This window comes from Nerophis ophidion, linkage group LG04 (assembly GCF_033978795.1).
Source record: "Nerophis ophidion isolate RoL-2023_Sa linkage group LG04, RoL_Noph_v1.0, whole genome shotgun sequence".
Lineage (NCBI taxonomy): Eukaryota > Metazoa > Chordata > Actinopteri > Syngnathiformes > Syngnathidae > Nerophis > Nerophis ophidion.
The window spans coordinates 32,347,003-32,359,850 of NC_084614.1; the positions used below are offsets into that span (position 1 = coordinate 32,347,003).

The following is a 12,848-nucleotide window of genomic DNA, read 5'->3' on the forward strand; positions in this document are numbered from 1 at the left end:
CGTGCCAAGTATAGTTTTTGTATTTTCTATTCCTAGCTTTGATGCTAGCGCCCTTGGTTTATTTTTGTCTGTTAGCTCCAGTGTTTTTGTTCATAGTCTGTTTTTGTTAAGGTTAATAAATCATTTAAACTTACCGTTGCTGTGTTCATGCCGACGCATCCACGAAGGGACCAATTTGGCATCACTATGCCAACCAGTCGTAACAAATGTGGCTGTTCCAATAAACATCTCATACTGATATGATCTTGATTCGGCAAAACATTCATGTCATTGTTTGTAACAGTAATACTAAAGTAGAACAATGTGACCTCCATTTACAAACTTTATTGGTTAATGAACAGTGTTTGTAAATACAAAAGTTATTACATTGAAGTACAATGCATCTTAAGAAACAATGTAAACATAAATACCGGATTTCAACCTCGACAAAAGTCCATATTTTAGTAAAGGTTTTTACACTTTGAACACAATGTAAAGGGCTATAGAGTATTGTATATCAAACAAACATAACAAGGGGGTGATGGATCAACGTTCTATTTAATTGCAAAGCCATAACAGCAACTAGCGGAACTGTCTTCATTTGCAGCCGCCCTGCCGACACACACACACACACACACACACACACTAGCCCTGTGGTGCACACATTTCGAAATTACAAAACTCCTTTAAAACCCAGGTCAATGCAATGATTAGGAATAAAAAATAAAATCCACGATATCCATGAATCTTTTTGCCATGCACAAAATACTTCCTGAATGTATCAAACCCAATATCACATTTCTATACAATCATATTGTGAAAAATGCTTTAAAAAGCCTAAACACTTCAAAAGGGCACAAAGTAGCACTTGGCACAGTATCTAATGACAACACTGCTGTGCTGACTGAATGAGCCCTGGGGATCAATCAGGCCGCCAACAATGGCGGTGTTGCCGGGCACAAAATGACTGCGCTGCGAGGCACACAATGGGTGGATATAACATTCGTAGAATGAAAACCGGGTTGTACACAGACGCATATTTTCATTCGGTGTGTGTTTCGTAAATCGAACTGTTTGTGTGAGGGGAAAAATATAACTTTTTATTACAATACTCTTAGACCATGAGGACATTTTCCTAATTTTTCTTCACACAATATTATGATAGATTCATATGAAATTTTCAGGTTCATCTGTTACACTTTATTTATTAGTATTTTTATTAGATTTTTTTTTTGTGAGGCTTCAATAATGTAACCACTCATTTGCTATTCAGGCTCTCAAGTGTTCACTCTTTGCATAAGTCTCAGTAGCTGTGTGCCTTTGTTCTATAGCAAAATTAGATAATCAGAGTGAGCCTTTTTATCAGCCATCTACTGTCTTTGTCTCTGTGGGTGGAGGCGTGGCCACGAGCATATACGCCCAGGAAAGTGGAGCCTTGTAACATAATATAATTTAACGTAGCAATTAATTAATCTAATCCCTTGTTCCTGATCTAATTTCTGACATTTTCTAAAATCAAAATCCGCCCATAACCTACTCAGTGGCCTAGTGGTTAGAGTGTCCACCCTGAGATCGGTAGGTCATGAGTTCAAATCCCGGCCGAGTCATACCAAAGACTATAACAATGGGATCCGTTATCTCCCTGCATGGCACTCAGCATCAAGGGTTGAAATTGGGGGTTTAATCACCACCCAGGGGATGATCAAGGGATGATGGGTCAAATACAGAGAATAATTTTGCCACACCTAGTGTATGTATGACAATCATTGGTACTTTAACTTTTTAACTTTTTTCAAGCTGTGGTGCTAACCAACAGACAATGCGATTGCATGTACCTACTGGCAATAATAATACATTTGACTTGCAATTACTGTTCAAAGTACCCAATGAAACTTTACAACTAAGTGTTAAACGTTAAATGAAATATTTAATACAACTTGTCCTTTTTTAAACCCTATTAAATCATTTGACTTTGTTTTTTTAACGTATATTTGTTTCTGTTTGGCTATGTTGTAGTTTTTGTGGTAACATGGTTTCTTTTCCTCCAAGGCAAAGACATCCTGAGGGAAACCATTAAGTTCATGTACACAGACTGGGCTGACAGGGACAACAGTGACATGCGTAGGAAGACCCTATTGGCACTCTTCACGGACCATCAATGGGTGGCTCCAGCTGTGGCGACCGCCAAATTGCACGCCGAGTTCCAGTCTCCTGTCTTCTTCTACACCTTCCACCACCACTGTCAAACCGAAGCACGGCCTGAATGGGCCGATGCAGCCCACGGAGACGAGATCCCTTATGTGTTTGGGATTCCGATGGTGGGAGCCACCGACTTGTTTCCATGTAACTTCTCCAAGAACGATGTCATGCTCAGTGCTGTGGTCATGACGTACTGGACCAACTTTGCCAAGACAGGGTAAGTAAACATAGTAAAAAAAAAGAAATATCACACTTATGATAATGCCAGTATATTCTTTTTAGGGATATACAATCAAAGAAAATATTTTTAGGGAAGCTGCATCATACAGTGGAACCTCACTGTATGAACTCAACAGGATTTGTAAACAGAAAAGTTAACACATTTAAGCAAATTTCTCTCATTACAGGGATCAACTTTGAATTTAATAACAAAACCTAAACAACTACTAGCAGAACTGTCCTACCTTAATACAGCCGCCCCACTGACGAGCACACATACTGTGTCATTGTCAGCCCTCTGGTGCACTCACAGTTGGAAATCCACAAAACTAGGGGAACTGCACTTTTTTGGGGAATTTTCCCTATCGTTCGCAATCATGAGAGACAAGAACACACATTGTTTTTTGGGGGGCGTGCGGTGGAGGATTTTAAAGATGATTAAAAAAAAGCGCTTGAAAGATGCGGCTAATGGGAGTCACAGTTGTAGCCTTCAAAACCCTCTAAAACAACTTACATTTTTTATATACACCCTGCAAGTCTATATATAATGTGGTAACAGACCCATTCATGCCAATATGTAATTTGTTCAATATTTACTGTATTTTGATAATTTTAATCAATGCCGTATCTAATTCTTCGGCGCATTTATTTCCGTTTCCATAGCAAAGTCTGACACATGTGTGTTCCTACTTCCGGATACAAAACGCTTGCATGTGTTTTAATTATTTTTAGTTTATTTCATTATTTCTTCGGTCAGTGGTCAACAAAATATACAAACAGTTTTACAAAAACAAACAGTTGAACATTCATATATTGAACATGTTGCAGACCGAAAGGGTTTAGGCTGAAGTTGAACACTTATTATACTTAATACTTAATCATGGCAGAGTTTGTAACAATGCCTCACAATACGAAGGTCCTGCAGTCCTGGGTTCAAATCCAGGCTCGGGATCTTTCTGTGTGGAGTTTGCATGTTCTCCCCGTGAATGCGTGGGTTCCCTCCGGGTACTCCGGCTTCCTCCCACTTCCAAAGACATGCACCTGGGGATAAGTTGATTGGCAACACTAAATTGGCCCTAGTGTGTGAATGTGAGTGTGAATGTTGTCTGTCTATCTGTGTTGGCCCTGCGATGAGGTGGCGACTTGTCCAGGGTGTACCCCGCCTTCTGCCCGATTGTAGCTGAGATAGGCGCCAGCGCCCCCCGCGACCCCGAAAGGGAATAAGCGGTAGAAAATGGATGGATGGATGGAGTTTGTAACAAACAACAAAGACTTCTATTTTTGGACATATGAGGATTTACAACCTTATCTTTTTGAATCTGAATTCATGGAGCTTGAATTAGGTGAGACTTTGGAGCAGATGGAAGCCGATAGAGTGAAGTAAAATTGACTGGAAGCTGCAAAATGTGGAACTTGAAGCTAAGCTATTTTGACAGAAATGGAGTGTTTACTAATAATTAACCGGAAAGAATGTCTTTGGCCAGCTGAACCAAACATACAACTGTCCATAGAGTGAGTCACACTTTATATTGATCATGATACATGCAGCACGTCATGTGTGTATCATGACTGAGAGCATAAGCTGTCTGGCTAGCTGTGTACCAACAAAACATGAAATGTGGGCTTACACTTTACAGATACTGTAATATGATTGTACATGTTTCTCAGTCTGTACAGATTGGTGTCCTATCGTATTGTGTTGTGATTAACAAACTTAAACGTGTTTCGTGCCGCGGTAGAAGCGAGCTTATCTCTTGACCTAGATAGCTTCTACGACTAATACCGTAGTTCCTTAGTGTTCACTCCTACAATAACAATGTCGCTACACTTTGGTTATTATACAGTTTATGGAACATAAATTAAGTATTGTTGACAGTTTTTGAATGCATTTAGAAAATAATTTAGCGGTAGAATTGATTGCTTCCATTAGCTGCATTGCTAGGCATCAAGAACGAGCCAATTTTTTTGTGTTAGAAATCGAGAAATATAAAAAAAATAGTTTTCCTCTTGTCTCTCATAATGATTGTGAAATATAGGCAAAAAAAATGCAGTTCCCCTTTAAAGGATCCATAGCGTCCAGATGAACAAAATTTTCAACAAGTTCTCTTTATGCATTTTTTGCTCCTGAAAATAAATCTGGTCGTCATTTCCTATAATATCAGTTAGTTTTTGAGTAATCGAAGATCATTTTACTTGGAACGCCCCCTTTCCATCGCCAGACTTGACATGCCGCCCCCTTTTAGTGTGACAAAAACTACAGAAGTGGAGCCATTTTTTTTGCATACACAGTGTGGATAAAGACATGTAAAAGTATTATTATTGTCATCACTTAATTGCATGTTTTTGTTGCCCAGGTCCATGATTACCTCAAAACTGATATTGTTAACATTATGAACAATAAAAATATATTTTAAAAAAATCCCAATTTCTGGAGTTCCTAGCTCAGGGTCAGGGAACCTATGGCTCGCGAGCCAGATGTGGCTCTATTGATGACTGCACCTGGCTCTCGGATAAATCTTAGCTGACATTGCTTAACACGATAAGTAATAATTCTGCTGGAAGTGTTAAAAATAAGGTTCAAATTATAAAACATAATCATGCATTTTTTAATCCACCTATTCGTTTTTTACCACGACTGTTCAAGGCTGCGGGTGGCTCAACCATCCCAGCTGTTCTTCGGGGTAGTGGAGGGATGCATTACTGGTAAGAAGTAGTTTATGTATTATTGGTTAGCTTCAGAATAACAATGTTATTAAAAATAACAAGAGCCTTATTATAGTCTAATAATGTTGGTCTTACTTATTATATGGCTCTCAAGGAAATACATTTTAAAATGTTTGGCTTTCATGGCTCTCTCAGCTAAAAAAGGTTCCCGACCCCTGTCCTAGCTCTTCCATTTCCTCTTCCATAGACACCGTAGCCTGTGTTTCCTCATGCTCTTTCAACATTTCTTCAAGCATCTTGAAAAAAAACATAATTAAAAGAGGACGCAAAATAGAATAATAGCGGCTTACCGTCTTTTTCCATCGTTTTTAGGCACCGAGTGTTCTCTTTTTTCTCTATTTTTTGGCAGGTTCTGACTCGTTCTACCCTTGAGGGTGCTCCTGATTTTCAATATCTCATTTGGCCTAAGTAGGTTTTTTTACCCATCCTAATTCCAACCGAAACCCTTCCTCTAAGTCAGAATCATTAAAATAATCGCAACAAATTACATTCTTCTTGCCTGTTCCTTCCCATTTTGCGCGTGTCAACATGACTGGAGAGGTCCATACTTTCCCCATATTTGCATTATTTGGAAATGTATGCAGGCTGACCCCTTCTTTAGATGTCGTGTTACAATTTGTAATGATGCAGCTGGCATACGTAGTTGCTAATTCCTTCAAATTATGCGCAAAAATATTGTGATTCGGGATAAGGATGCTCCCAAAACAAATGCTATGAAATATGAAATTGCTTCCAGTCATTTGTGGGTGACGTAAGCAGGCTGATGCAAATTTTAAGGCTAGAAGTGGGTGTTCCAAAAAGTGCTGAAACTGTTTAAAAAACAACCCTAAAATCACTACTTTGTCTAATTTGAGGAGAATTTTGCCTCTGGACTTTGCCAGAACTATAAAATAAGTGCCAATGTTGTCAGCATTGGAGGGGCCTTCTAACACCCGAGTAGCTGCAGTGATTAAGTATGAAACATTTTTAAAAATCTACTTTAAAGTACCATGGATAGTCATGTTGAAATTACCCTCTGCATTTGACCGACCCCCTTGTTCCACCACCTGGGAGGTGAGTGGAGCAGTGGTGGCCACACTCGGGAATCATTTTGGTGATTTAACCCCCAATTCCAACTCTTGGTGCTCAGTGCCAAGCAGGGTCCCATTTTTATAGTCTTTGGTATGACTTGGCTGGGATTTGAACTCACAACCTACCAATCTCAGGGCGGACACTCTAGCCAAAAGGCTGCTGAGTAGGTACTTTGTAGCCTTGAAAAACATAAAAGCACACAAAGTAGCACTGAGCACACGCGCTAAGGACAGCTCTGTTGAACTAACAATGAGCACGACTAGCAATCAGCCAAATAGCTCACAATAGATGTGCCGCCGGGCACAAAATGGCTGTGCTACTATGTGCACAATGCATAAATGAAACGTCTGTACACTGACACAAGGTTCACATAACAAATCATATGTGTATTGGGAATGTGGTTCGTAAATCCAAAAGTTTGTACAATGAGGGGTCTGTAAATGGCGGTTCCACTGTACGATGTTCGCAAATAATTTTAAGGATGTTGCAGCAGTGTTACTGTTTGATGCAGTTCAGTTCAACATCACTGTAAAATACATGAACAATTAAGCAGTGATTCTCCCGTCCAAAGGCAAAACCTAGTAACTCACTTCTAGCTGATTTTGAGAAAACAAAGGACAACCAATCTATCTTGATGCTGTCTTACAAAGATCTACAAAGTAATCAAACGTATAGATGTTTTCTTGAGCTTTCATTTTCTTGCCGATTGAGCCATGGATTGAATCTGCTCTCATGAACGTGTGCCCTTTCTCCAGATATTTTATCACAATCTCGGGTGGGCCCCATTCTGCGTTTGCACATTGGGCAAGAGCCGTGTACAGCGTCCAGTTTTTATTTTGACCTCCACAGTTATCCGCCCAAAAGAGTATGCAAGGGGAAGAATCAAGAACAATACATTTAATGAAGTTGCTTGCAACGTCCTGGGCCAATCTTCCAAATATCCCCTCGTGCCATAATATCACATAATTCGGTTGACCGTCGGCCCCTATTCGTGCAAATGTCTCATTAAAGACAATAAGGCGACTGACAAAGAAGCTCCGATTGGTCCCTTGAGATACTAGGTTTTTCTGTTGTATCTACGCGGTTATGTGGTAGTTGCTAGGTCCTGCCATGCGCGTAACAGCTTACTTAACGGAACATATTACAATATTGCATACACTAATGTAAAGCATATCACCTAGGAACTCCAAAATTATTATCAGCTCAGTTTTGACCAAAATTGAGTTACTGGGTTTTGCCTTTGGAGGGTAGGATTGTAGAGGCAATACCCTTACATCACTCTTTAGTGTGTTGTTATGGTACTGATCTGGTTTATACCACTGTGCACATACCTTGGAAATGATATTATAACTATTGCAAGTGGTGGCATTAATAGAATACATGCAAATTAGATGTTGGTCAAATAAAATCAAGTCAACGTATTATAGAGCCACGAGGCTTTGTGCACACGCTCTGAAAGCAACTGAGCTTATTGTAATTTAAGCCTAAAAGGGAATTTGCTGTTGGATTTAGCAAATTAAGTCTCAGGAGGTGAATATGTTATGCCTGTTTATAGAGGCCGGGATGGCAATCTTTTAAAAGTCTGAATATGATTGGTGTTAGAGAGATCTATTTTTGTCAAACAAATCTTTGTAAGTCCTGCTATAAAAAAATTCAAAAAAATCAAATCCCCTTAATTCTGTTTTCCAGGGATCCTAACTTACCGGTTCCTCAAGACACCACATTCATCCACACCAAGCCAAATCGTTTTGAGGAAGTTATCTGGACCAAATTCAGCTCCAAAGACAAGCAGTATTTGCATATTGGCCTCAAGCCACGCGTTCGAGATAACTACAGGGCCAACAAGGTGGCATTCTGGCTGGAGCTGGTACCGCACCTCCACAGCCTTCACAGGGCAACCACCAGCTCCATCACGACTCGACTGCCACCTGGAAACAACCCCCGCGGTAAGGAAAACCCCAACTCTGGCTCCACACGCCACCCCAAAGTCTCCACCTATCCACCTGAGCCGGACGGTTCAGAGAGACCCCGTAGCACCCCCTTCCCTCCTGAGACGAGGGACTACTCCACTGAGCTGAGTGTGACGGTGGCTGTGGGCGCGTCTTTGCTTTTCCTGAATGTGTTGGCCTTTGCTGCACTTTACTACAAACGAGACAAGCGCCACGAACTCATGCAGAGGCGCCACCGCCGACTGTCGCCGCAACGTGGCGCAACCATGGGTATGAGTGTCGGCATCGGTGTAGTTGGGGCGCCACCTCACAACGACCTGGCCTTAAGCCAAGAAGAGGAGCTGATGTCTCTGCAGATGAAGCAGCAAAGAGTGGAGTTGGAGCACGGCACACCCCTCCCTTCCCGTGGCATCCATGGCGACCTGGAGCCATTGCGGCCCCCAGTTTGCCCGCCTGACTACACGCTGGCTCTGCGGCGGGCACCGGAGGACGTGCCTCTTATGACGGCCAACACCATCACCATGATCCCCAGCACCATCAGCAGCATGCAGCCCCTCCACCCGTTCAACACTTACCCGCCCGTCCCAGCCCCGTCCACTACACCTGTACCCAGCCATAGCAACAATGCCCTGCCCCACCAACATTCCACTACGCGTGTATAGGACCAGGCACAAGCTTCGGAGCTCACATCGTCACTCCCATCGTCCACTACCTGTCTTTACTAGATATTTTTCATTCAGCCCTTAAATAAAGCTGCAGTTTGTAAGATTTTAAGCAGTAACAAATACCTCTATAATGTATCATAATATAAAAATCATTAGTTAAAGCTGGATTGATAGGTTAAACGCTGATTGACAAGCGTTCACACAAATACATAATGCTCAATCAAATTACCAAATATCCGGCTGATACTTTTCTCAGCCAAAATCAGGTTCCAAATAGTTTATTTTTATCTCTGCCAGGAACTCAAAGTGGATTAGAAGAGTAACCATGTTTCAACCTTAAAGCACTTAGTAAGCATCCAGGCAGGTTGCTCTGATGTCACCCCTGTGCTGCTCACAGCCCCTAGGGGGCATATTTGCATGGTATTTGGGGATCGCTATAATATGTGTGGTGATGTATAAACCAGAGTTATAGTTTGCCAATTTCAGTTTAGAATGTACACACAATTCATGAGGGAATCACAGTTTTTTTGTGTTTAATGTTTTTTTTTTTTCCAAACATGAAAGCATAGCCATGTCCTAACACGTTCTACCAAACACTAAATTGCTGGGTCGCACGTTATGTCAAATACGATTGCAGTCCTTACGGGATCAAAAACTCGGGGGGGGCAAACAAGCCGATTTTGCTCACGTTTGCTGTGACCACTTAGCCACTGTCTATATGAACTTGAAAATTAACTGTTAAAGCCTGCTTATTAATGGATTTACTTGTATTGTGTGTCCATATACTTAGAGTACATATGAGCGGTTAGCTTTATGAAACGTTCACATACAATGAATTTGTGTGTTATTATTGTTAAATCATACAGCGCAATGTTTTTCATAAAAAATAAAAAATAAAAAACCTTTTTAAATGCCATCAACTAACTTTATTTTTTCTTCAGAAATAACTAATAATTATTTGCATTTTCACCATCATTTTCGGGCTATACAGCGCACCTAAATAATATATGAGCAGGGACAATATATTGTATATATATGTAAATATATATATATATATATATAGGACATGCAAACTCCACACAGAAAGATCCCGAGTCTAGGATTGAACCCAGGACTACTCAGGACCTTCCTATTGTGAGGCAGATGCAGTAACCCCTCTCCCACCATGCTGCTCATATATATATATATATATATATATATATATATATATATATATATATATATATATATATATATATATATATGGCCCCTGCGATGAGGTGGAGACTTGTCCAGGGTGTACTCCGCCTTCTGCCCAATTGTAGCTGAGATTGGCACTAGCGCCCCCCGTGACCCCAAAGGGAATAAGTGGTAGGAAATGGATGGATGGATGGATATAATCTATACATATATATATATACATACATACATATATATATATACATACATACATACATACATATATATATATATATATCTATATATATATATATCTATATATATATATATAGATATATATATATATATATAGATATATATATATATATTTTTTTTTTTTTTGTATAAATGTATATATTACTAAGTTACTTGTGTTCATTTACAAATTCAACAAAAGACAGTGCCATAAAGTGGGCTATTTGAGAAGTCAATGAGCGATCTCTTCATCGTTTTCCTTTGGTTCGGGCTTTTCGGGGCTCGCTGGTAGGGTTAGATTTCCGTGTCTGCCGCGGCATTTTCTTTTTTCAATGACGCCGTTGATTGTCTTCGGCTTTGGGGCTGCGTCTTGTGCATTTTGTTGTTTCTTCTTTATAACCAGGGTGAGTCCATAACGTGCTACATGACTGCGTGACATGATTGTGTGAGTGCGTTTGATTTAACGTGAACAATTTAACTGGTCCACTGTGACCTTTTCATTGGTCTGATGTGACAAGGCAAACATTTTTTGGCGGCATGTAATGCTTGTGAAGCCGGAAAAATCCATTAATTAACCTCAGCATTGTATAAAGCAAAGGGTTCAAAGCGTGGGGGAAAAGTAGTGACATGCGGTCCGACAATTTTAATGTTAGTATTAGGCTTTTTGTCAGATGTAAAAGTTTGGCAATATCAATACAAAGTATGTTGTTGCTATTGGATATACAGCCAATGAGATTTATTCATTCATTGTTGTCTTTCAGGGCTTCCATAATCCCCTCTAAACCTTTAAAATATTCCCACATCTGCACAGCCAGTGGTAACTGAATGTATACATTGTATTTTAAATATTGTGGCTTCACTATACACCAGGGTTTTTTTTTCTATTAAAAAAAATATTCTCCAAGTTTTATAATCTACAGTAAATTAATTGTTAAATGAAGTTATATTTATGTTTTCCACAGCAGTATGTGTCAAATTTTGTATTTTTTTTTTTGTGGCGATCGATAAAGATAATGGGACCTCCGCTTCCGCGTTGGGGGTGAACACTTTTGGACAACAACATTGGCTACTGTATCTTCACCGTGACAATCTCATGTTGACCAGCGTTTGGCCGAACAAATGTTTGAAGGACTCCATCTTCAACACCCGCCTCATCAATAACACATCTCATTAGTGAGACTTTGACACGATTGATATAAAAAAAACGTAGCATCAGACATTAAAGGCCTACTGGAATTAGATTTTCCTATTTAAACGGGGATAGCAGGTCCATTCTATGTGTCATACTTGATCATTTCGCAATATTGCCATATTTTTGCTGAAAGGATTTAGTACTTCAGGTCGCTGTTAAAAAAGCCCTGCCTTTACCGGAAGTAGTGCGCGTGATGTCACAGATTGTCGGACTCCTCACATCCACCCATTGATTACAATCATGGACGCCAGCAGCGCAAGCGATTCTGACCGAGAAAGTGACAATTTCCCCATTAATTTGAGCGAGGATGAAAGATTTGTGTTTGAGGATATTGATAGCGACGGACTAGAAAAAAAAAAAAAAAGAAAGCGACAGCTCCGGGCGACGGCAGTGTGAGGGTTTCAGATGTAATTAGACACATGTACTAGGATAATTCTGGAAGATCCCTTATCTGCTTGTTTTAATAGTGTTTTAGTATGATTTTAAAGATTGTAAAGTAAAGATTGTAAAGACATACCTCGAGGTCGGATGGCTGCGTTGAACACACTGTGTCTCAGAGAGAAGCCGAGTAGCCAAGCTCACAGCTGCTGCAGAACAACGAATAATCCATGGATGTCTTTGGTAAGATATATATCACAATTTCCCCATCCAAAAACATGCTGGTTGACGTAGAGAAAACACATTCGGTTGACCGCTATGCTTTCACAACAAACAAAGAAACGCCGGCTGGGTCTCGGTGCTAAAGACAGCTGGAATCCACCGCTTTCCACCAACAGCATTGTTCTTTATAGTCTCCATTATTAAATGAACAAATTGCAAAAGATTCAGCAACACAAATGTCCAAAATACTGTATAATTATGCGGTTAAAGCAGACGACTTTCAGCTGTGTGTGTGTGCGCAGCGCTAATATTTCCTCACAGTCCGTGACGTCACGCATATACGTCATCATTCCGCGACAAGAAACTCCCGGGAAATTAAAAATTGCAATTTAGTCAACTAAAAAGGCCGTATTGGCATGTGTTGCAATGTTAATATTTCATCATTGATATATAAACTATCAGACTGCGTGGTCGGTAGTAGTGGGTTTCAGTAGGCCTTTAAGCACAGCACTGTAGGCTAACCGTGACTGCTACCAGCTACTGTATCAACAGCTGTCTGTGCAAAGTGGGGATGAACTATCTTGATTGAAGAGGCACTACATCAATAACACAGCTTTGGTGTGAGCGTTCTAGAGTGACATGGCAAGACACGCATTGCTAACAAGACGGAATGCTAATATAATCGTAGCTGCGGCTGTTGACCATGTTTTTGTAAAACATTACACACCCATGCTTTGGTAGACTTGCACAGAATGTAAGTACGTAGTTCTACGTCATGGCCGTATTGTAGTGACCGGGTGACTGCCATTGCAATGTCATTGAGTGGATTCTCTCTAAAACGCAGTAAAGACAACTCAA

General features: G+C 40.3%; 1 protein-coding gene across 1 annotated transcript in view; it reads left to right on the top strand.

The window, feature by feature from the left end:
• Positions 1 to 9,958, top strand: part of nlgn2b (neuroligin 2b) — a 337,479-nt gene extending 327,521 nt beyond the window's left edge. Inside the window, exons 8-9 of the mRNA XM_061897842.1 lie at positions 2,029 to 2,395; positions 7,882 to 9,958. Of these exons, the coding sequence (XP_061753826.1) occupies positions 2,029 to 2,395; positions 7,882 to 8,803 (1,289 nt within the window). The 3' untranslated portion in view covers positions 8,804 to 9,958. The remainder of the gene's footprint in view (positions 1 to 2,028; positions 2,396 to 7,881) is intronic.
• The last annotated feature ends 2,890 nt before the right edge of the window (positions 9,959 to 12,848 follow it).